At 40.3% G+C, this 26710-nt stretch overlaps 1 protein-coding gene across 2 annotated transcripts in view; it reads right to left on the reverse strand.

Moving 5' to 3' along the window:
• CHCHD3 (coiled-coil-helix-coiled-coil-helix domain containing 3) overlaps positions 1-26710 on the reverse strand; it is a 302128-nt gene that overhangs the window by 67402 nt on the left and 208016 nt on the right. For both annotated transcript variants that reach the window (XM_074975750.1, XM_074975741.1), the window contains exon 5: positions 22805-22888. In XM_074975750.1, the coding sequence (XP_074831851.1) occupies positions 22805-22888 (84 nt within the window). The remainder of the gene's footprint in view (positions 1-22804; positions 22889-26710) is intronic.

A 26710-nucleotide genomic window follows, 5' to 3' on the forward strand; every position in this document is an offset into this window, starting at 1 on the left:
AAAGGTGAGTGGTATGAGAAACGTGGGAATGGTCTCTAATATTTTATGAATATTGTAAGCTGTGTCTGAATGTTGCTTGCTATATGATTATAGGGGATATTTACTGGTACCCAGGATAGAACAGATTCAGGTAGCCCTATTTACCAGTATTTACGAGATCATACAGGTGTCTGTCACTGAACTTTTGTCTCTGACTATGCTGAGTTTAGCAGTTTGGCCTGAAACTACAACACAGGGGATCCAAGAGAGTAAGTGCAACAAAGAGCTTTGGCATGAATAAAAGGAAAGCCACTGAAGAACAGAGGTGAGAGAGGCAGAGACTGCTCAGTAACAGATTGAACCCCACCCCAAGAGGTGCGGATATCCTACCTAAGACTTTAGGTAAGAGATAGGACTCTATAGCTGTGTCTACACGTGCACGCTACTTCGAAGTAGCGGCACCAACTTCGAAATAGCGCCCGTCACGGCTACACGAGTCGGGCGCTATTTCGAAGTTAACTTCGACGTTAGGCGGCGAGACGTCGAAGTCACTAACCTCATGAGGGGATCGGAATAGCGCCCTACTTCGACGTTCAACGTCGAAGTAGGGACCGTGTAGACGATCCGCGTCCCGCAACATCGAAATTGCTGGGTCCTCCATGGCGGCCATCAGCTGGGGGGTTGAGAGATGCTCTCTCTCCAGCCCCTGCGGGGCTCTATGGTCACCGTGGGCAGCAGCCCTTAGCCCAGGGCTTCTGGCTGCTTCTGCGGCAGCTGGGGATCTATGCTGCAGGCACAGGGTCTGCAACCAGTTGTCAGCTCTGTGTATCTTGTGTTGTTTAGTGCAACTGTGTCTGGGAGGGGCCCTTTAAGGGAGCGGCTTGCTGTTGAGTCCGCCCTGTGATCCTGTCTGCAGCTGTGCCTGGCACCCTTATTTCGATGTGTGCTACTTTGGCGCGTAGACGTTCCCTCGCTGCGCCTATTTCGATGTGGTGCTGCGCAACGTCGATGTTGAACATCGACGTTGCCAGCCCTGGAGGACGTGTAGACGTTATTCATCAAAATAGCCTATTTCGATGTCGCCACATCGAAATAGGCTACTTCGATGTAGGCTTCACGTGTAGACGTAGCCTATATCTTTTGTTGAGGTAAAACCCTTTTTCTCTTGCTATGCTTTCTTCCTAATGCTGAGATTAACCAACACTGTCAGAAATAGGCCGTTTTGGGTCACTTCATTCATGCATAGAAGGCAAGGGCTACGTCTACACGTGCCCCAAACTTCGAAATGGCCATGCAAATGGCCATTTCGAAGTTTACTAATGAAGCGCTGAAATGCATATTCAGCGCTTCATTAGCATGCGGGCTGCCACGGCGCTTCAAAATTGACGCGCCTTGCCGCCGCGCAGCACGTCCAGACGGGGCTCCCTTTAGAAAGGACGCCGCCTACTTCGAAGTCCCCTTATTCCCATGAGCCCATTTGCGTGGCCATTTCGAAGTTTGGGGCACGTGTAGACACGGCCAAGGAGTGAAAGACCTGAAAACAGAATATAATAGAGAGCCTGAACTCAAATATTTAAAATTGCTACCCTGATCTCAGAAACTTGTTTGTAACTTCATCATTAATGTCTCCTAATTTAATCTATTAAGAATCTTAGCTCTCACTTCTGTAAATCATATTTACTGCACCTATTTTTTCCACTCTTATTAATAAGTGTCAATACTCCAAACAGGACAAACTCTCTTTCCCTAACCCAACAATTACCAATGTTGCAAAAAGTACAAAGTCTGCAGTCTTCAGAATACAATTTGACCTGCACACCTAAACAGTCTGCAATTTAAAAGTAAGAAAAAATGTGCCTCCATTCAAGGAAAACAGTAGAAGAGATGAATGTAAAGAATATTTAAAGAATATTGAGTTTTACTAATTTGTTTAAAGCACTGATTAACGGGAATTTACTGAATGAATTTTGTGGGTCCAGAAGCACAGATACTATGGCTGGAATTAGGAGTGCTGGGAAGGGAAAGGATTCATGATCTCTCTTACAGACTGATTCCATAAAATTTTACACTAATTTTGTTTGCCTGCATAAATCTAGTATTTTAAACATGTACTACAATAATTTAATTATTTGCTTTTCTGTGGAGAAAACAGTATAACTGATTCTTTTATATTATCTATAAGACGACCCCAAATGGCCTTCAAATATTTATAAATGACGTCTCATAATACTTTGCCAAATGGTACTGTACAAAGATGGGGGGGAAGAAGTCCAAAGACAGATGAAGTGACTTGCCTGGGATCACACAAGAAGTCTAAGGTAGAGACAGAATTAGAACCCAGCATTCCTGGATCTCACTCCTGTGCTTCAGTTAAAAGCTGCAGTCCAATGTACTTACAAAATGGAAATACTTTGTATATAGTGGGTCAGTATGCAATTAAAAGTCTCTAAATAACCTATTTACAATTTTAGTTATTGCCAAATGTCACCATGTTTTTAGATTGTACGCTGGCTCTACACTCTAAGCCAGGGTTTCCCAAATTTCATATAGTTGGAACCTGTTTTTTTTTTTTAAATTACCTTTTTTTGCGGCCCAAAAATATAAACAATGAATGAAAAGTGAAAAAAAAATTCACTGTTTATTTATTTCCAATAATAATAATAGTATATAAATGGTGGTGATGGGGGACTTTAACTATCCAGATATATGCTGGGACACTAATACAGCGGGGCACAGACTATCCAATAAGTTCTTAGACTGCATTGGAGACAATTTTTTATTCCAAAAAGTTGAAAAAGCCACCAGGGGAGAAACTGATCTGGATTTGATTTTAACAAATAAGGAGGACTTGGTCGAGAATATGAATGTGGGAGGCTGCTTGGGTGAAAGTGATCATGAAATCATACAATTCACAATTCTAAGGACTGGTAGGAGGGAAAATAGCAAAATAGAGATGATGGATTTCAGGAAGGCAGATTTTGGTAAACTCAGAGAGCTGGTAGGTAAGATCCCATGGGAGGAAACACTGAGGGGAAAAACAACTGAGGAGAGTTGGCAGTTTTTCAAAGAGACATTATTAAGGGCCCAAAAACAAGCTATTCCCCTATGTAGGAAAGATAGTAAATATGGGCAAAGACCCCCTTGGCTTAACAAGGAGATCCTCCATGATCTCAAACTAAAAAAGGAATCCGGGACAAATTACAACGAATGAACATAGGCAAATAACACAGGAATGCAGGAGTAAAATTAGAAAGGCTAAGGCACAAAATGAGCTCCAACTAGCTACAGGCATAAAGGGTAACAAGAAGGCCTTTTACAAATATATTAGAAACAAAAGGAAGACCAAGGACAGGGTAGGGCTATTGCTCAGTGAGGAGGGAGAAACAGTAACGGGGAACTTGGAAATGGCAGAGATGCTTAATGACTTCTTTGTTTCGGTCTTCACAGAGAAGACTGAAGGAATGCCTGACATAGTGAATACTAGTGGAAAAGGGGTAGAGTTAGTTTTTGAACTAAAAAAAGAACAAGTTAAAAACCATTTGGAAAAATTAGATGTCTGCAAGTCACCAGGGCCTGATGAAATGCATCCTAGAATCCTCAAGGAGCTGATAGAAGAGGTAGCTGAGCCGTTAGCTCTCATTTTTGGAAAGTCATGGGAGACAGGAGAGATTCCAGAAGACTGGAAGAGGCCAAATATAGTGCCCATCTACAAAAAGGGGAATAACAACAACCCAGGAAATTACAGGCCAGTTAGCTTAACTTCTGTGCCAGGAAAGATAATGGAGCAGGTAGTTAAGGAAGTCATCGGCAAGCACTTGGAAGGTAGTAAAGTGATAAGGAACAGCCAGCATGGCTTTGTAAAAAACAAATCATGTCAAACCAACCTGATAGCTTTTTTTGACACGATAACGAGACTCGTAGATAAGGGAGAAGCAGTGGATGTGGTATACCTAGACTTTAGTAAAGCATTTGATACGATCTCGCATAATATTCTTATCGACAAACTAGGCAAGTCCAACCTAAACGGGGCTGCAATAAGGTGGGTGCATAAGTGGCTGGCTAATCGTACCCAGAGAGGAGTAGTTAATGGTGCTCAATCCTGCTGGAAAAGCATAACAAGTGGGGTTCCGCAGGGGTCTGTTTTGGGACCCGTTCTGTTCAATATCTTCATTAATGATTTGGATATTGGCATAGAAAGTACGCTTATTAAGTTTGCAGATGATACCAAGCTGGGAGGGGTTGCAACTACCTTGGAGGATAGAGTCAAAATTCAGAATGATCTAGATCAATTGGAGAAATGGTCTGAAGTAAACAGGATGAAGTTTAATAAAGATAAGTGTAAGGTGCTGCACTTAGGGAGGAATAATCTGTTTCACACATACAGAATGGGAAAAGACTGTCTAGGAAGGAGTACAGCAGAAAGGGATCTAGGGGTTCTAGTAGATCACAAGTTAAATATGAGTCAACAGTGTGATACTGTTGCAAAAAAAGCAAACATGATTCTGGGATGCATTAGCAGGTGTGTTGCGAACAAGACAAGAGAAATCATTCTACCGCTCTACTCTGCCCTGGTTAGGCCTCAGCTGGAATATTGTGTCCAGTTCTGGGCACCCCAATTCAAGAAAGATGTGGAGAAATTACAGAAGGTCCAGAGAAGAGCAACTAGAATGATAAAAAGGTCTGGAGAACATGACATGAAGAAAGGCTGAAAGAATTGGGCTTGTTTAGCTTGGAAAAAAGAAGATTGAGGGGGGACATGATAGCGGTTTTCAGATCTCTTAAAGGGTGTCATAAGGAGGAGGGAGAAAACTTGTTCTTCTTGGCCTCTGAGGAGAGAACAAGAGGCAATGGACTTAAGCTGCAGCAAGGGAAGTTTAGGTTGGACATTAGGAAAAAGTTCTTAACTGTCAGGGTGGTCAAGTACTGGAATAAGTTGCCAAGGGAGGTTGTGGAATCTCCCTCGCTGGAGATATTTAAGAACAGATTAGATAGATGTCTATCAGGGATGGTGTAGATAGTGGTTGGTCCTCCCGTCAGGGCAAGGGACTGGACTCGATGGCCTCTCGAGGCCCCTTCCAGTCCTAGTGTTCTATGATTCTATGATAATAATATAAATCTTGATATAAAATACTTAGGTGCCTAAGTTATGCAATTACCTTAATTACATAGGAAAATACAAATATGTACCAAATTAATATGATCATAGGAGATAATTTGTATATTTTCTAAGGACCAGTATTTTTTTTTTTTTTTTTTCAAATGACCAGTTCTGGGCTGTGGACCTCCGGTACTGGGCTGCGGACCTCACTTTGGGAAATGCTGCTCTAAACTATTTGTGGGAATGAATGTCTGTTTTATGTTTTAAGCAGTGTTGTACAGAGTAAGTACTGAAGAACACAACAATAGTAATCTGAATGCAAGTAGAATTTCTCGTTTAGTAGGTGATGCTAGTAACCAAAAACGCTGAAATGCCAAAAAAGCATGTATAAAGGGACAAAGTATATGCCCTTTGTCTGAATTCTCATTTGTGCCTATTTCTTAGTTTCATCAACATAGCGTGTATTGTGTCAGGAGAGAATCTATTCATTTCAAAGACTTGATTATTTTCCCATATTTCAAAGGAAGGGCCTTTTGAAAGACTAGCACAGAAACGTGTGTGTGAATAGAGGCATACTGTGGATCTAAGCTCTCACGTATAATGATTATGATTTAGAAGGCATGAGATGCTAGAACGCTTGATTCTCTGTGGTGCATTCAACATACCAGAGCACAGCATCACCTATGCATCAACACCCTGTCAAGCCTCCATCTGATGGTTCATGAAAAATGTTGTTTGATTGTGGTATACAGCTCTACTGTAAGTCTACCAAGTTCCCATAACCCTGATTGGACCTTATTCATACTGAACAGATAAACAGATTTAGAAGCCAAAAAACACTGGCATGTTTAAGTCCAATAGAAACAGCAAAACCAGTTGCCAATCTCTTCTTTTATGTAGGAGTGGGGAATTTGGGCATTTAAGGGAATACAGGGTTGATGTGTATCAAAGATGGCTCTGATTTTGTCAAAATAGCACATGAGCAGCTACTATGGGGTGTTTCCACCTAGCCTTTTATTTCCTGTTACCTCCTGTACCTCTATAACACTCCTCTCTCACTCTTAAAATCATTTGAGCAGTTCTACTCTGGTCAGCAGAGACTGCTCATATGTAATGCACCACAGTTCTATTGATTCCTCTCCAGAGGCAACCTTACTGAAGCCAGCAGCCAGCCTGAGTGCAGAAGCTAAATATGCACTTCACAATCAACATCATATTACATATGGTACCTACTTTTCCACTGCCTCTCTTGTCAGTTATAGTATGTTTAATATAGGACCAATTCTTGAGGTATTCATCTTGAGTCATTCTTTATTCTGACAAACCACTCACTGAAAAGATGATGCCACCATTAGACTGTTAACTCTTCGGGGCAGGGACCACTTATACATTTTAAAAATGACACCAAAAAATGGAAAAGACCTATATACTGAAAGCAAGAATAAAAACTGATATTATGCAAACATCCAAAGACTGACATGCATCTGTTACTTGAAAGAAATTGCTGTAATGAACAACACAAAATTAATGTAAATGCAGTACTTATAACCTGAAATTAATAAAATGAATGAAATTCCCAAGCTACATATCCCGCCCCCCCGCTCACAAATGGCGATCCACCAAAACCTCATGCATCTGAATCACAGCTTATTGCTCAGTGAACCACAAACACAGCACTACAAAAATCTATCAACTGCCGGATGTAAATGACCCGTTTCCAGGGCTCAGCTTCAGCAGTTCTCCTTTGCTGGAGAGAGCCCTTTATTCAACTGAAGGCCAAGTTATTAAGGAATTGTTTGTCGTGGTAGATTGGACTGATCATTTGTTTCCTGAATTCCTTTTCCTATCATTTACTCATTATACGCCTACTCCTGATGGGAGAGGACATTTATTTGCTTCTGCATTTATTGCACTGGCAAACAGAAACATTCTGCAGCATTTCCTGGAGGTTCTCTCATTTATCTACTGGATAAGAGACTGAAGTTTTCTAAGGGCAGAAAAATTAAAATATCACTCAGGCTGACAGCAATGAAAATGAGGGTCTCTGAGCGTATGGAGAAGGCTGTTTGAGCTTTAAGTTTACAAGGCTATTTACTAAAGAGGGTTGGCACATTTCAGATAGCTACCATTTTTCGTATAATAAATAAAAAGAAAATCCTGTTTCCTAGCTGGATAACCCAATGCTCTGAACAGCAGTGCTGAAATATGCCATATTCTAATTCACATAAAAATGTTATTGCTAGCTGTTTAAAATGGAAGACACTTAAAATTATGTAATTTATGTTTTAAGATACACGTGTACCATACGTTGCACTGTGAAACACAGCAGTCATGTGATTAGAAAATGGAACAGGGCGTCAGGAGTTCTGAGCTGTGTGTTATCATGTCACTGACTCTCTGAGTTCATTCATGTCATTAATTGTTTTAGTGGCTCAGTTTCTCCAGTGTGCAAATAAACTTAATATCTGCTAGCCTTTTAGGAGTCACTTGGAGACCTTCTGATGAAAGAAGTTACTTAATTATACTTGCTAGACAATCACTAAGCATTTTAAAAAGAAAGACTCCTACAGTAATATGATGCACTTGAGAGAGTAAGTTAGGATTTTGCTCAATTGCTACTTTCCAAAGGTAAATTCAAATCAAGTTATCAACTCTCACGTATGTATAAGTAAAATACTTAATGGTACAGATTTTAGGTATTCATTTTTCTGATTTAATATATTACTGTGTGCTCAGAGGATCAGCACCCAGTTGAGCTAGGCACTGTACAAAACACACAGGAAGGCCACAATCTCCATCTTAAAGAGTTTAAGATCTAATTCAAGACCGGAATACACATGTGGGAGTAACAAGCATACAAAGCAACTAGAAGAGAAACAGACGAGGGTAACAGTAAGAGGAAGATGCGATTACAGATTACTACATAGGTATCTAACAAGCTTCTTGATCAGTGTCGAATGAGAGAATTTGCCAGACCACAGGAGATCAATATTGTCTAACACATTACCAACACTTTCTCTGCTTGCTGGCCTCTTAGAAGGCATTTAGGGGTAAATTACAGCTGAACAACAGCACAAAACACTGAGACCCAGGACTGCTAGCTATAAACCAACTTTATGGGACCATGAGAAACTTGACCACAACCCTAACGAGTGGTCATCCACCTAAATAAAATCATGACAGATTATGGATGCTGCCAGATGAGGGAGTTCTGGATTAGAGAGGTTCAATCTGTAATATAATTTTCATTTCAGTCCTCTCTCTTCTAGATATCTCATTTATTAGAATCTCTATAATCAGACAGAAATCACTCTTTGAAACAACCCCTCTAAAAATTTACTTTTGAAAAATCATTTGCATTCTCTTGGACAGAACCTATGACACTTCCACTGAGTAACGGCTGCAGGACTCTAAATAAAATGTAACAATACAGGGAAATGTAACAGCACTAACTTTACTCATGTTAGAGGTTAAACAAGAAGTCCTGTGGCACCTTACAGACTAACATATTTTGGAGCATAAGTTTGCCCTTCACAAGAGATCGCCCCCATGTACTTGAGGAAGCTGTTGTGAGGGTCACTTACCGAAATAGGCCTGTTACAGACTATGCAGGGTTTAAACCTTGGAGATCTGGACAGGCCCTGTCTGGAGCCAAGTCCCAGCTGTAACTCTAAATTTTAACTATACTTAACAACTACCCACACTAATTACTATAAACAAGTATTTATAAGATCCAAAGGCTCAGAGTCATATGTGATGAAACCATTAGCCCTTGCTATACAATGAAAGGCAACCCCACTAACTATGAGAAGAGGTCGGAAGGAACTGAGAAGGCTTAAGGCTGATGCATGAGTGCAGTATGCATGGTGACACCACTGCCAACTCTATATATACCACTGAGACAAAAATTTCCGACAACCAGAGAGGTGGGCATGTGCACACCTAGAATGGAACTGATGCAAACGAGCACGTAAAGAATTTGCTGTCTGGATCTAAGTTTAGCCCTGCTTCTATTCTCAGCTCTGTCACAAAAATGCTGTGTAACCTGGGTCAACTCACATTACTTCACTCTGCCTTAATATCCCCTATTACTGAATGGGGATGACATCACCATCCTCAGAGAAATGCTACAAATATTCATTCTCTGTCTGGACAATACATTAAGATCTTCCTATTCAAGTCACAATGGCTACATCTACACTACAGGGATCATTTGAAAGACGTTCTTCCAGAAGATCTCTTCTGAAAAAACTTCTTTTGAAAGAGTGCATCCATACACAAAAAAGTGGACTGAAAGATCAATCTGCTCTATCGACAGACATCATCCACACAGCCCCATCCTTCAAAAGAATGGGCCAGAGATCGAAAAATCTGGTGCCATGAAGACTGCTCTTTCAGAAAAGGGCCAGCAGAGTAACTACACGTGCTTTTTTTTCCAAAAGAAGCTTTCTAAAGAAGGTGCAATTCCTGATCTGGGAGATGAAGAGGGCTTCTGGAAGAAGAGCTATATTCTTTTGAGCGATGATCGAAAGAGCACATTTTGTGTGTAGATGCTCCACGTGTTCTTTTGGGAAAGGGCAAGATTTTCCAAAAGAACTTGCTAGGGTAGACACAGCCAACACATTTTCTTAGCTATACATGAAGAAGCTCTGAAAATAAAAATATAGGGTTTTGTTTTTTTCGGTCCGTCATTGTTTACGTCAAGTGGAGACAGACTCAGTATCAAGGGTTGACATATTGAGATGTTGAGAAAGTTTAATTAAATTTTTATAACTAGGCTTCTCTGTGGAGAATATTATGGCAATCATACCTCCCCACACTTACACTACCAGCAACACCGAGGATTTTGTTTTATACAGCAAAGAGCGTACTTTAAATGAAATTCAAATGTGAGGTGAATTTTGGTGCCGTTTTCCAATCCCAATCCTTGCCCAGAACCTGGAAGAGCGAAAGGACAGATTCCATTAGGGACCACACTGTGCGGGTCTGACATACCTTTTCAGCACATGAAGGCCTTGTCTTGACAAGGGTTCAAAAAGTGCATCATTACCGCTTGACAGATGTATTATTGCCTATCCACCTTCCAAAATCCTAGTTAGGGCAAATTGTAAGCTAGCCCAGTGTTTCTCAATTTTTTTTAAATAAAATACCTCAAAAAAAAAAAAAAAGGTTTAAGTACCCCAGATGTTCCTCGCATACCCCAAGGGTACATGTACCACTGGTTGAGAAAACACCAAGTTACACCTCACTTAAAAACTACTTAATTACAAAAACATGCAAAAATGTGGATGTGATATATCTCGACTTCAGCAAGGCTTTTGATATGGTCTCCCACAACATTCTTGTCCATAAATTAAGGAAATATGGATTGGATCCTTGGACTATAAGATGGATAGAAAGCTGGCTTGATGGTCGGGCCAACGGGTAGTGGTCAATGCCTCAGTATCTGGATGGCAGTCTGTTTCAAGCGGAGTGCCACAAGGCTCGGTTCTGGGGCCTATGTTATTCAACATCTTTATTAATGACCTGCATGAAGGACTGGATTGCACCCTCAGCAAGTTTGCGGATGACACAAAACCAGGGGGAGAGGTAGATTCATTGGAGAGTAGAGAGAGAATCCAGAGGGACCTGGATAAATTGGAGGACTGAGCCAAAAGAAATCTGATGCGGTTCAATAAGGAGAAGTGTAGAGTCCTGCACCTGGGGCAGAAGAATCCCAAACATTGTTACAGGCTGGGGATCGACTGGTTCAGCAGCAGTACGACGGAAAGGAATCTAGGGGTTATGGTGGATGAAAGGCTGGATATGAGTAAATGGTGTGCCCTTGTAGCCAAGAAGGCTACTGGCATACGAGGGTGCATTAGGAGGAGCATTTCGAGCAGATCTACAGAAGTATCAGAGGGGTAGCCGTGTTAGTCTGGATGTGTAACAGCAACGAAGGGTCCTGTGGCACCTTACAGACTAACAGAAAAGTTTTGAGCATGAGCTTTCGTGAGCACAGACTCACTAGTGCTCACGAAAGCTCATGCTCAAAACTTTTCTGTTAGTCTATCAGGTGTCACAGGACCCTTCGCTGCTGCTGGAGAAGTAGTTATTCCTCTTTATTCAGCACTGGTGAGGCCACATCTGGAATAGTGTGTCCAGTTTGGGGGTCCCCAATATAAAAAGGATGTGGATTTGCTGGAGCAGGTTCAGTGAAGGGCAACAAAAATGATTAAGGGTCTGGAGCACAAGACCTATGAGGATAGGCTCAGGGATTTGGGCTTGTTTAGTTTACAGAAGAGAAGACTTAGAGGTGATTTAATAGCAGCCTTCACCTTCCTGAAGGGGACCTCTAAAAAGGAAGGTGAGAAACTGTTCTCAGTGGTGTCAGATGGCAAAACAAGGAGTAATGGTCTGAAGTTGAAGAGGGAGAGGTGTAGGTTAGATATTAGGAAAAACTACTTCACCAGCAGGGTGGTGAAGCATTGGAATGTGTTGCCTAGAAAGGTGGTGGATTCTCCATCCCTTGAGGTTTTTAAGTCCCACCTGGACAAGGGTCCTGGCTGGGATGACTTAGTGGGGGTTGATCCTGCTTGAAGCAGGGGGCTGGACTAGATGACCTCCTGAGGTCCCTTCCAGCCCTGTGATTCTGTGAAAAATATCACAGACTTTTACTCAAAAGTTGTTGATTTTCTACCAGCTTATTATCAAATAAATGAATTTGAATAAAAATATTGTACCTACATTTCAGCATAAGGTATATGAAGCAGTAGAAACAAGTCACTGTCTGAATTAACTTTCAGATTGTACTGACTTTACTAGTGCTTTTTCATATAGCCAGTTGTAAAAGTAGGTAAATATCTAGATAAGCTGATGTAACCCCAAGGGTATATCTATCCCTGTTTGAGAAACACTGGGCTAGCCCATAATAAGATGGGTGAGTTAAAACCTGACCTGCCTCCTAGGCTTTAGCTTGACCAGGTCTGCAGGCTCTGAAACATAACTTGCCTTGTCCTGGCCAGAGTTTTGGAAAGCAGGAGTTTAGGCAGATGATACAACCTAACATCCCATTTTTTAAACCATAGCCAAGATACAGCCAGACACTATGGCAAGAGGCGCTATATACAAAGCATTAGTTAAAAAAGAGTGAGAGGTGAGTCTGACTTGTGAAGCAATCAATGGCATGGCAGGGAGTCAGTGGCTGGAGGAGTTGCCTTTCAAATGAAACACACGCACATACCTGCGCGTGCCTTGACCTCTTGCAAAAACTGAAGATTTCAACCTACCATGTTGTGCAGGGTCAATGCATTGATTACTGATTATTTACATAGTGTTTGCAAATGTCAAACGTTAGGAAGTTTTGTTATTAGTGCTGCTGTCTGTTGTTAAGATTAGTGGTGTACAATATATTAAAACCAATCTGGAGCGGGAAATCTATCTGCCTACTACTCAGTAAGTTTTCTGATACTGTTAAGTCCTGATGCTGGTATTTTACTTGTTCAGCAAGGAAGTTACTCACCCTGCTGAGACAAACTTTGACAAACACCTGAGTAACATCCCAGAGGTAAATTAATTCTTAAGAACACTGAGAGACTGAATATTTACCCAACGTTCAATTCCTTGCATAAAGTGTATTGTATTATAAACAAGCGCATGCGATCATCATTGAAACTCGTTTTCCACTTTGATGGATCCAGCCCAAAGTCTCAAAATATTTTATCAATGCTACTGTAATTGATTCTGAAAGCCATGCACGAATGCAGTTCCAATGTTTACAGAGAAAATGTGCTTGCTGTACTAAATGCAGTTCTTAAACACAGGATATAAGGAGCTGAATCCTTTCCCAGCTATAGAATTCTTGCGCATACAGTAATGAAATATTGCCAGGAAAAAGAAAAGGGTGATAGTGTTTTTTGTTTTAATTTTTTAAAATTAAGCATGCTTACATTATTCCCGATATACTGTAGGGAAGAGAAATGTTTGAACTGATTTACACTGCTTTGTTACAAAACTTTTTGATTCTCTCATTATCTACACTTCGCAAGCTGCAGATGAGTAACTGAGTCTCAGAAAAGGTAAACAAAATACAGTGAACTATGAACAAACATGATACCCATTTTGTTTGTACATTAGCAGCGACATCTATTACAAAACACAAAAAAGGCAACACTTGTCTCTGAAGCTGAATTGTATATTATCTCTTTTTCAGACCCCTTAGGCTATTCACTGAAAAGCACAGTGGTCCATTCTAAGACCTGAATAAAGAAAAGGAAGAGATCATTAACTTATAATTTCCCTGCACAATAGGTATGGGCATTTCCTACCAACTGGATTAATTTGAACGCAAGATCCCAGAATAAAGCTGCTCAGCAGAAAGGATGGCAGTTTAGTGCCTAGTAAATTTGATTTCTCTGAAAACCCTGACACATCATAATAGTGAAATCCTATTTACTGTAGCAAACAGGATGGATTATACTATTTAATACCTGGTATAGCGTATGCCATCAGCTCACGGCTTTGTGCTCATCTTGCCTTAAGGTTAATACTCCCTGACAGCCTAAATGGTAAATCGAATCTCCAAATTAAGCGTTGATCTGATGACCTGCAAATCTTTCTCCAAAATTTAAGTCACCAAAAATATATAGCATAATCGATTCAGGTACGACCATCATTTTTCCAGAATTTATGTCTCTATTTTAAGGCTCTGATCTCACAATAAGCTTTGCACAAAAAGACCCTCTGAACCCATAAGAATGGCACTGAAATCCATAGGAGTCTTCCAACACAATTCACTGCAGGATCAGGACCTCAGACATTAAGCTATTTGAGACAGGACTTTGTCTGTCTCAGAGATTGCACAAAACCTAACACAATGCAGGAGAACTCTGAGGGATATCATAATACAAATACTAACAACATCTAGCTCTTTTAAAAAGCATACATGTACTCCATACTTTGCCCAGTGAAGCTGTTTCTATGAAATCAGAAACATAGGAACTTAATGCCTTCATTGAACAATAGCCGACCAATATTAGGGCTTACTTCTTACTCATTCACATGAGACTGACAGAAGTTACATAATTTTGTCATACACTAGCCTATTAAAAATGTCTTCATTACTACTTGCACAATTAGGGGCATGATTCTCATAAGGATAGAGCTGAACCCTAAATGACAACTGAATATAAGCTGTTTCACTTCCGATAAAGTGTATTATTTATATAGTACCATAGATCTGCATGGCACAGTAAAAGTGAAGAGAGACAGCTACCATTTCTCATGGATTTACAAACACTCTAAAGCATCAGCAACTCGATTAAGGAATGGTGGAGCACAATATGCACTCTGAACAAAATTAGTGAGTTAACATAACACTAGATAACACAGCGATGAGCACATCAGAACTGCGAAGACTGATGACATCTTCAGTAAAGTTAGACCAATGAGAGAATGAATGATATGGGAGGGCTCAGCAGGACAACAGCACAAGCGGGATACAATTCTTGGTGTGTATTAGAAAAGGAAAGGTTTGGGGAGCCTGCACAGTTTCTCAAACAGAAAGAACTAAAACCTGGTTGAGACACCACATTCTTAATCTGCAATTTTAAGAAATAGTCAATATATCGGGTGTGTAAACATTCAGGGTACTAAAGAATGCAGAATGGTTCTAGCAGGAGATATTGTTCTATGGGCCTTCTTTTAAATCTAATTTTCTATTTATTTTTTTTTCATTTCAGTACAAGAACCATAAATAGCAAAGAAAAAAATCTAAAATTGAATTACATCTTCTATTTCAATTGTTACAAATACAAGTATCCTAAGCTCCTGTTTTCACCAGCAAAAAGAGGTAATCCAAAAATCTCACCTCTGTATCATACAACTACATACTCACCCATTCTTAGTGATCTGCTCTGATCAGAATGTGTGCAAGGAGCCATATTTATAAATCTGGATATATAAAAATAAAATATGCCCTTTTAGGGCTGATGAATGAATTTCTCTCTGAAAGTCTAATGTGGGAATGCTTAAATAATGAGTTTACAGCCTAACCCGATGTACTGTATCTGAAGGTTATTTTTAACTCTGTTGTTAAACTATTCCATCTTGCATAGTTGATGTGAAGCATACCATAAGTCTTAGTTCATGTACCATCCTTGACCTAGAAATACTAGCAGCTCTGGGGGAATCACTGTTTTTTGGAAAGTACCAAAGGATTTTTAGCACATAAACTAAATTTATGAACAGGTATTGCCCCTGGGAAAAGCATTGTTTATGTTTTAGTACCACAGCTGTCACTGGTACACAGTTACTCTGTCCTATATTAATCCCCTGAAAAGGTTGACACATCTTCACTCCAGTCACTGAAATATTTCATAAGTGACAGACTTCATCTGGCACTGAATATGTATAATTTCTCTCCATAAGGAGCACACTGTGCTGACACTAATCTGTTCTATTGTCATCTCCCTTTATTATCAATGTCCGCATTGTTTTTTTCAGCAGCATAGAAGAACATAAATATGAAGCTTCTAATTGAAAAAAAGCTATGTAATCAAAAAGCCAATTAATCATACAGATGAGCTCTGACACTCAGTGATGCAACAGACACAAATGCCACCTATTAATAATCAAGGTATTGTTAAAATGTGCTTTTTTGATGTAAGAATCATCTTAAAATTTAATTAGCAAGCTGCACCACAGGTGACAGACTAATAATTTTTTTTTTCATATTGACATTTTATTTCTCTGAATTTCCAATCTTTTTCTTCACCTCCTATCTTCTCTCTCTGTTTTATAATACTATTCTTTGTGTGTTGACTTCCACTGAAATCTATGAGTTTAGAAATAAACTATGTTAGACTATGGTATTAATTTGCTTATTATAAGGTCACCTCCCCCATTTTCTACCATACCTTTCCATTCCTTCCTTGACTACTTTCAGTTTTATTTATCACAGTGTTCAAAAATTATCTGTATTGTTTTGTTTAACAAGTGATCAAGACAGGAAGGAGAGAGGAGACAAGAAGATAGAAGATTTCAAAACCTGGACAAAGTTCAGATACTGACCTGAACTTTGCACGTAGCCTCTGATCTTCTAGCACAGGGTGAACCAAAAGCAGTCCTACGCAACCCAAAACTCCGCAGAAGATGAGCCCCATCCCAAAAGCTTGGTTTATCTCATTGCAGGGCCTATGGAAAACTCACTACATTGGAACCTACGCATCTCACACTTGATTTACAAGCAAAATAACACTTCGCACACGCTGTGGTTCTTTAATACAGAAGGCAGAATGAAGACATTAGCGTTATAACGTGCCACTGAACACACCTAATTCTGAGAGACAGAGGGGCACATGGTCCATGGGTGAAACTCCTCACCTGATAATATACTGCTATAGACCTGAGGAATTCAATTTCAAGAGGAGAAGCCAAGATACAGCAGAGATCCTGTGTACCATGGCATATAGGAAGAAGAGGTCTATTACAAATCTTCAGCATTGTACCTAGAGCTGGCATTAAAATCAATAGGGTTTGTTATCTCAATTATACATAAAACAGCATACACCCCAACACAGATATGCGAGATTTCAATTTCACTGAGCCATTCTACTTTGGCCCTTCTCTCAAGTTTCCTCTGCTACTTTAGTTCTGCATCTTGCTCTGAATAAGTAAGAGGTCACTGAACAATAAAATTCTTTTTATTTTATGTGTATGAATGTATTAAATATGTTAGTTAAAGCCTGCTACGCCTGCTGGCATATAAGGCAGCAATGAAGGTCCTCCATTTGTCTGTCTGTCTTTGGCCATTTTCTCCAGTGTGTCTTAGTAGTAGTTCATTTTCTTCGTGCCTGCCTCAACAGCATGCCACCATGTTTTCTGGGACCTCCCATGTTTCCATTGTCCTTCAGGTGTCCAACGAAGTGCTATCTTTACAATGGCATCTGCCTCTGTTCTCATCACGTGCCCTATTCATTCATCTCCAGCATCTTCTCATGGTGATAGTGGTCATGTCCTCCTGGCGACATCGCAGTAGCAGGTTGTGGTTGGAGGCTGTCTTCGTCCAAAAGATGCAAAGTATCTTGCAAAGGCTAGTGGTGTGAAAGGTCGAGAGTTTGGCAAAGTCTCACACTGTCATCCACCAGCATTCTGAGCTATATAATAGTATTGATATAACACAGCTCTGGTACAGCTTAAGCTTGGTGTGGACACTGTACTGTGTAGCTCTCCATACACTGTTCATACTTCTGAGCACACTTCTGGCCTTGCTTAGTCTGCTCTGCTTAGTCTTTCTTAGTGCCTCCAGCACGGCAGATGACGGTGCCCAGGTACGTAAAGCTGTCTATGCTGGGTAAGTCTGCATCATCTATCTGACTTGGTGCTGGTGAATCTATGTCGAGAGTCATAATCTCTGTTTTATTTTATTTTATTTTAGGCTAACTCTGACTCCAACCTGGCGTCCAAAGGTGCATAGGCACTTTGTCTTTTCCTGCATATGTTGATGGGTGTGGGAAAGCAATGCATGGTTGTCCACAAAGTCAAGGTCTTCCAATGTGGAAAAAGGTGTCCATCTGATACCCCTTGATGTATATGCTGCTGTTCTCTGCATCACCCAGTGAATCACCATGTTGAAGAGTACTGCAGACACGACGCATCCTTGTCTGCGCCAGTCTCGACTTCAAAAGACAGACTGCAGTATCCCATGGGGCACATGAAGTTGCTGTAACAACTCGATGAGGTGGACCACTTGCAGCGGGATTGTGTAGGCTCTCAGAATGCGCCAAAGGCTTTCTCTCTCTGTGTATGCTGTCAAAAGCCTTCTTGAAGTTGACAAAGTTTATGAACAAATATCTTTGCCACTCTGTGCACTGCTCTACAATGTTTATCAGGGTGGAAATCTGGTCTATACATCCCCTTCCCTTGTGAAATCCGGTTTGTTCATTCCTCAGAGACTTGTTGACAGCATCTGAGATCCACTGGATGATGACCTTGGCTAGGTTCGTACTGGGTAGAGATAGAAGGGTGATCCCATGCTAATTGTTGCAGTTGCTGAGTGCTTCTTTCTTAGGAATCTTGATGACGACTCCTTTGGTCCAGTCTTTGTGTATCTATTGTCCTTCCCAAATTGCTGCAAACAGTAGTTGGAGAATGGTGGCTGCAAGTTCTGGGTCTGCTTTAAACAACTCCACGTTCAGGTTGTCAAATCCCAGATCTTCACCATTTTTCAGGTATCTGATGGCTGCACTGATTTCTTGTTTCTCTGGTGGATCAACTTAATATCAAGGTCCTTATCAGTTTCCTGGATGTCCGCTTCCTCTTCAGGTGGTGGTCTATTCAGAACTTCTGTAAAATGTTCCGTCTGGAGTGCTTCTTAGGGGGACACTGGTGTCTGGGCAGCCCAGAGTCTCCATAAGTGCCCAGGCTTGCACCCGGAGAGGTACTCCGACATCGCTGAACAGTATTCCATCGCTGAACAGTGCTTCTTGCTCTCGCTCAGTTGTCAATTATGAAACGTGATGTAACCAAATATATAAAATGACAGATTATTTCCTCAATATCCTCTCATGTCTCCAGGAAAGCCCCAATTATTACGCAGCATAGTCAGAGAGAAATCCACCTAATCAACAAACTCAAACCAAACTGACAAAAAACCAAAAACCCAAACTTCCACAGTATTCCCTTGTAAGGTCAAACAAATGGCTAGCTATAATGGTAAGCCTTGCAGCATGCCCCACAAACTACAAGATTCAAGTTTTGGTAGAGCACCAGAAAGAATGAGTTCAACAGCTGAGGAGTCTCAAATGAGAATGGCTGAAACTATGTTTCAATGGTTCACCTAAAGTGTCACCTTAACAGCTATTTAAAACAAACTGTTATGTGGTCATTTCAAAACATTGCCAAAATAAGAACTTCACCAGCCTTGTGTGCAAAAAGCAGCTCAAACCATAAAACACTATATCCCACCTATTCTTTAACTAAAGCACTCATTGTGGCCAACTGTATACACTGGCCATTTGTGAAGCATGATGTCCTCTCCAATCTATTACAAAGTTTTCAGTCCTCTGTATGAAACAACTGTATATCTGCCCATATAAGCAAGATATTATTATTGTAATTGATATATTAAGACTTATCAAAACCATGAACACTCAAGATATCCCAAGTTAATCTAGGAGTAGCATGCCAGCCTTATGAAGCAAGAAGGGATCACTTTAAATCTGAATTTTTGTATAATGCAGGCTGTAAGACTTACTGAAAATATTTCCTCTTTAAACTAAAATATCTTTCAGAAAAATAGCCAACCTGAATTTTAAAAATGCCAATGACAGAAAAACCAAATCCACTCTATGTTGTTTCAACAGTTAATTATATTCACAGTTAAATTTTGTATCATTTCCAGTTTCAATTTCTCCTCTTTCATGTTCCAGCCATTCATCTTATTACACTGGTGTCTGCAAGACTGGAAAGCCCAGTACCAAATATTTATTCCCTATATCAAGGGTCAGCAACCTTTCCAAGGCAGAATGCTGAAATTTGATCTTTTGATCCCTATGTACGGTCCAAGCATCAGTGATACTTTTTAAAGTCACCAACAGCCCTACTTACAAAAGCTTCATTAAAAAAATAAATAAAGATGCAGACCTTTACTGCTTAGGTGGTTGGTAGTATTAGCTGGTCTTTTGTTAATCCATAGATAGCATGGCTTTGAGCAAGCTCCAGACTGCATGGGGGAGGAGGGATGGGGCTGAGCTCCTGCCTTGCAGGCTGATGAAAATCAGCTCATGTGCCACTGGTGGCATGCATGCTGGAGGTTGCTGACCCCACCCACTACATACGTATCTACAGACTGTACTCCAGTCATCCTTTAACCTTCCTTTCTACCACTACACAAGTCAGGTTTTCCAAAATTTAACCACGCCTGTAGCTCTTTCCTGGATCATCTCCTGTATGTGATAAGTCAGGACCCTCTTGGGACTGTTATCTCACATACTGAAATCCACTTAACCTGGTTTCCCTGACAGAATGGACACCCTGCAACCCTGTCTGGATGAGCCCAGATCTCTAGACATTCAAGTACACAGTCCCTCTGGGAGCTGAAGGCTAGGACAATCCATCCTGTGCTATAGAGAGATGCATATGGTGTAAGTCCATGAATTTCACCTTTCTCAGTGTAAACAGAGATAAGCACAGGGCCTGCCCCAGCTCACAATTATGCACATTGGGTTTATTAATAAACAAAATTGATTTCATTAAGTAGAAAAGTGGTCACAAGAAATAGCATACAGAATGAAGCAGATTACTAAGCAAAATAAAACAGAGCACACAAGGTAAGCTTAATACACTGAAGAAACTAGATACATGTAATATCTTACCTAAAAATAGTTCTAAAAATCTTCACAGACTAGATCTCTTTCCAGTCCGGACCCAGCTCCTTCTCCCAATTTAGTCTTAGTTGTTTCTAACAGCCATCTTGGATGGGGTAGTTAGGTACAACTGATAACCTAGGTTACCCCACTTACCACTCTTAAATAGGTTTGCAAAAGTTAGGGAACCTTTGTGTTCAGTGTGGAACCCGCAAGGAAAATGCAAAAGAGGAAGACCTCTGACAAGCTGGGGAAGATCTACCGCAAATGAAGGACAACAACTGGGATGCTCCTGGAGTCAAAAGGAAGTTTTGCCTCAAGACAGAATGAAGTGGAAGAGACTTGTAGATGATCCATGCTCCACTTGGAGTACAAGAGTTTAAGTCAGTCAAGTATAAACTTCCGCTCTTCTGTTGTGGAAAAATTCAGCATCCAAGATGGATCCCAGTATCAGAAGACAGGGCCACATGTCTCTGCAAGGCCCCCGTCTCCATACTTCTCAGGCTGATCAACATGCCCACAGGAAGGTTAAGCTCCACTGTCTCTTGCTAGTGGGTCATCACAGCCCTTACATGCAAAGGGTGGACGTGACCCAAAGAAGTGAACAGGCAATTACAGGTACAATAAACCCTTGATGGACCTTTGGTCTGACCCAGTATGGCCATTCGTATGTTCTTATGACCCAAATTTAGCAGACTTTGGAAATAGCAGACTGTCCACCAGTCCACACCCCCACAAGAAAGTAAATGACAGTGACTCACTGGAACCACTAGAGCCACCACGTGCTCCTCCCACCATGGGTGGGAAGCATATGCGGGCAGGCAGCCTTCATTACATACCCCACACCTGGTGGGAGGAGCACGTGGTGTCTCCAGTGTCGGTGGCCTTAGCCGCTCAGGCAGCCACAGCCACTCCAGTAGCGGCAGTGGTTCCTCTAGCGGCTGTGGCAGCTCTAGTGGCCCCAGCCATAGCGGGTCCTCCAGCTGCTCCTGCAGTCGTGGCAGCACCTCCAGAGGCAGAATCAGCTCCAGCTCCAGCTGCTCGGGTGACTCACCAGCATTTACCTTGGGGGGAGGGGCGGGGGGGCCGCAGGGAAGCTTGTAGGGGAGGCACTATGGTGAATACAAGTAAATCCTTCTACTTAACAGACTTTCAGCATTAACGGACACACACCCCCATTAGACTATTAAATCGAGAGTTTACTGTATAAATTTCAATATTCCTAATAGTCTACTAAAATAATACTTGCATACAAACAGGATAATCATATTCAGTAGGTTACAGCCTTTGTTATAATCTTTCATATGAAATATCTTGCATAAAGCATATTACTGTTGCCATATTCAAAAGCATAGTCCCATAAAGCATATGGAATGCCTCATGACCGTGGAGACACAGTATTTCAAGAGTGGTTGCACTCCTGGAATACAGGTAATACCACCTGTTCCACTCATATTTAATATACTTGTTTATTCATCCAAGAATCACATAAGCCTCTTGGCCACAGCATGATACTAGGAGCTCATGCTCAGCTGATAATCCACAGGGCCTTTTATTCATGTAGTTTCTTGAATGAAAAAGGCAGTTGTATACGTTGAAAGTGGTCCCAGATTGCGACATGCAATAAATGATGCCAAAAAGGTGGGAAGTGTGATTTATGACAAAAAGGTCGTATGTAACATGCAAACGTTAATAGCAATAGATCTTTTTTGAAATATTTGATTCATTAAAACAGATGCATTTTACAACACTTCCATTATCGTTAAGCTATCTGGATTGTTCCAACCTTTTGTAGTGTAGTTTCAAATTCTTTTGAAATAAAAATTATTAGTGCCCTCTAAATATGTCAAATTATGCTAACAATAAAATCCATCTTTCCCTGCATATCTTGGTGGTTTGTCCAGGAGACATCATCTCTGCCTAACCAAAGGTGTGGTGTGCTTTTTAATTTTTGGAGGCAAAGGAGGGGAAGGGGAAAATAATTAAGTTTGAAAGTTGTCATTTCATAACCCTAGAAATGCTGGGCAATGCCCAATGAAATAAAACCAGTTCTCCTGCTCAGGATCTTCGTCCTATGTGCCCTTTACGGTTAGGAAAGGAACCTCTTGAGGAGATTAAAACAGTATTGTGTAAATGTTGAGAGATGAAAACTCATCTTAATGACAATATTAGTTATCAAGGAATAAAAAAATATTCTCAAAATAAACACATCCCTCTTCAGTCTTTTCCTTCTCAAACAGAAAGAGACAAAAACCAATTTAAACAATTGTTTTGATTTTGGCTTATGAAGTTCTTCCTGCTAATATTCAAGCTTATGGAAGAACCATGAAACTGGTAATGGAAATGAACAAAACTCTTAATTAAGCATGAAAAATGGTCTCACCCTCTCCTCCAGTCGAGCCAGCTGCTCTTTGTAGTAGGCATTTTGCTTCTTCAGTTCTCTGTCTCTCTCTTCCAGCTGCTTGGCCTAAAAAAAGAAATGTAAACAGAAAAACTGGATCAAGAAAAACTTGTGCCTACAGAGCAAAAAGTCTAGAATAAATTGTACCAGAATGTAATATGCATCAGTTGAAGCCTGCAACCTATTAGCTTTTACCCAAAAAGTAAATTAATAAAAAATGATTGCTGCATTGAAAATGCAACAATCTTGTCTACTGTAATTTTGTGTCTCAACAGCTGCCTTGCAGCTTGTCCAAATATATTTGGAAAAGTCACAAAGACAGTAACAAGCATACCAAGCTGAAATTAACTCTTCACTGAACTTTGTGTACAACTACTGTATTTAAAAAAACTTACTATTAATTCCAGCCAAAGCCATGTGTAGTTATAATGTCAGCAAGCTAAAACTCCACAAATAAAATGGAGATTTTCATGTGTACTTAGCCATGAACCCCACACCAACATATGCATTCACATATGATTTAAAAAAATGTCTGAGTATCAGTTCTGCATCAGGCCTTGATCCAGCCTAGCACTTAACCATGCGCTTAACTTTAAACACTTTCAACACTTTCGTAGTACCATGGACTTCAGTGAGATTGCTCAGAGGCTTAAATGCTCCATTGTATTAGACCTTAAATTACATTGTTTACCTATTGTTCCATTGTCCTGTTGGTGTGCCATTAAAAATAGCTAACCATTCAGGCCCTAACATTGGGATACCCCTCCACATACATTCATAGGAGAACTTCTAATGATTCACAAAGAAAACTAGACCTTAAATGAAAAAAACATGTTTAAAGAAGAAATGTTGCCAATAAAGAATCATCATATTTTGTACAATCCCTCCCACAACACACACATACTTTCTAACACACTATGCATAGGACAGAATAACATTTAATAACTGGGATACTACGGCCCCACATCTTTATGGAAATGTTTTTGAAAATACATGACAAATATACTTTATGTAAAACAGGGCGAGTACCCTATCATTCAAGATCCCTTGAATTTGTATATCCTATTCGTGTACATGTATCTTTCTTGTATGTGAAGTTAGAAAAATGAAATGTAAACTGGTTTATAAATCTAGAATTTCTAATGAAAGCCATTAGTGCTACTTAAGTTACTTAATGGCCTGGTGCTCAAGGCAACAATCTATAAACAGTTGTATTTTCCTGTAAGTCTGAACTGTGATTGGTCCTACAAAGACATGTGGCCCTGCAAACTCCTGCTGGAATGCACCTTGAATTTGGCATTTTTCTATTGGGAAGAAGAGAACGCAACAAAGACTTCCTGTCCTGGGGAAATCCTATTTAAGGTATGTGAAGCAATCAATAATAGTATTCACCTCGCATCTGAAACTCTGCCTCCTCACCCTCAGAGAATACACCAGAAGCAGGCCAGACAAAAAATCAGCTCTGACCTGAACGATTTTTCACAGACTAGGGTGAGATATAGGCTCTATATCAGTCTCTCTTAGTGCATTACACTTCGCTGACATTTTTTGTTTACTTTAGACTAATAACTTGCTTTGATCTACGTTTTCACTTTCAATCACTTCAGTCCAACTTCTTATGCTTAATCCTTAACTGTTACCCAGCTGGGGGAAACAACAGCTGTGCACATCTCTTTTTCATAGATAGAGAGAGTGAACTCTGAGCTTTCTCTGTGTGAAACGTTTACACGGTGTAAGACAGATTTACTGGGGGGCGGGGGTTTGGTTTGGTCCCTTTTGAGGGCTGTGCTCCTGGATGCTGTGAAGTCCCTATAGCAGATCCGTGTTAGTGCTGTTATCAGCATCTGCGTTACTGTGCTGGGGGACTGTTACCCCAAATCTGAGCCTTTGTTGGGGAAGACCAAAGATTCTGGCCAAGCAGGACAGAGTGGTGATGTGCCACAGAAGGCAGGTAGGCGGGCTCAGTGATATGACCAACACACCAGGGCACCTGTGTGATTCCACCCATCACAATGATGTACAAAACTGAAATATGAAATTAATTATAAGTTATTACCTTAATGATTTGTAACTATGGTGAGTGAATGAGTCTAGCTGAGCTAATGCTTGGGCATGAGCATGGCTGTGCCCATTTATTTACAAAGAATTGCAGGTTTGTTTAAAAACATCTTTGTTCTGTCGGAAATAACATAGCATGTTGTGCTAGAAAATGTTAACTGAGAGACATACAAATATATAATGAAATAAAATTTAAAAAAAAAAACAATTTTTTTTTTCCAGGAAGATGGCTGCTAGGAGCTAGGCGTGACATAGAATGAAATGATTTAGAAATTGCAAACCCAGAAGAAACCAAAAGTTGAGTAATTGAAGATTACACACCTAGAATGTATGGGTTACCTAAAATACAAAACATTGATTGTGCTAAATGGCTACTGGATAAGGATTAAATCATCTTTAACGTAGAAGTGTGTACAAAATGAACATGATCCCTAACTGAAGAAGCATCAAACCAGAAACTGAAGAACAGGACTGAAGGATCATACCAAGAGATCAAAGAAACTGATGTCTAGCATGAAAAGTAGAACTTCCTAGTGCAGGGGTCAGCAACCACAGGCACACAAGATGATCTTCACTGGCTTGTGAGGCTGGAGCTCAGGCCAGCACCTCCTCCCAGCACCTTGGTAAGCAGAACTATTAGTGACTTTATAAGGCGTCGCCGCCACTTGGACTGTACACTGAGGTCAAAAAGTCCAGTTTCGGCATTCCATCTCTGAAAGGTTGCTGACTCCTGCAGTTCAAGAGAATGTGATAGTTTGGGCCCCATTTCCAATTTGGTTTAGTCTATTATTATTGGTCTAGCATAAATGTGACAATAATTCTGTCTGAAATAACAGAGAGAAAAAAGAAAATTTGTTATCTAAATTGGGTGGACTTATGACTCAGTTTCCCAGCTTTTAGCCAGTTTTCATCTCTCTGGAAAACACCAGTGTAGCTGGAAGCTTTCCTTTTTATCTTTCGAGTAATGGATGTCTGTCCTTTTAATATTATGGGTTAATAATACTCAAGAAAAGTACTGCATTTTCAGCATGGATGAGCAAGGTGACATTTTATTGCTTTTTCCTTATAGCAGTAGAGCTAGGATTAATCTGCCTCATGAAGGACAATTTTAAAATATTTATATCTTGTGTACACACATCACGTGTACGAATTCTTTTAGTGAGAAATGTTTGTCAAGGGATTGGTCACAGGATTTCACCTCTAGGATAGCGATAAAAACTCATGCTAGACTGTTGATGACCAAATAGTAATTAGTACTCACTGATGGCCATTCAGTGGCCTATGTAATCACTACTGAGTGCCTTTCAACCAAGCATCAATATCACAGAACCCACCACAACTAAGAGGATGGCAGTATCAGCTGCATGCCAAAGAAATTGAGTTACCATGTCATTCTTTGAGGTGGCATCTCTAAATCAAATTTGTAGTACAACATTACAAAACTTAGAAATACTCTATGTTGTACTTGTTCTGTTTTGGTTTTGCTTGTCAAGCCCAGGGAAGTCTTTTAGTATTCAGTATGTACAATGGTTTTAGTCAAACTGCCTCTCAATGTCCCAAATGTGCACTCTGCATCTCGTTTCATTTCCTATATTACTTACCTTTATTTCTATCTCCTGAAGCATGTAAAAAAATTAAAAACAAAAAGTCATGAATTCAGTGCATGAATGGTAGACATTTAGTATAGAAAAAGAAAAATGTGTGGGAAATGTGTCGGAAATTCAAGATATATCAGAAAGCTACAGAAAAAATAATATTAATCACATTTATTCAGCCTTGGAAAAATCTGCTCATCCAGGATGACTAGTTTTATTTTCCACTACAATCATC

This window comes from Carettochelys insculpta, chromosome 1 (assembly GCF_033958435.1).
Source record: "Carettochelys insculpta isolate YL-2023 chromosome 1, ASM3395843v1, whole genome shotgun sequence".
NCBI classification, from domain to species: Eukaryota; Metazoa; Chordata; order Testudines; family Carettochelyidae; genus Carettochelys; species Carettochelys insculpta.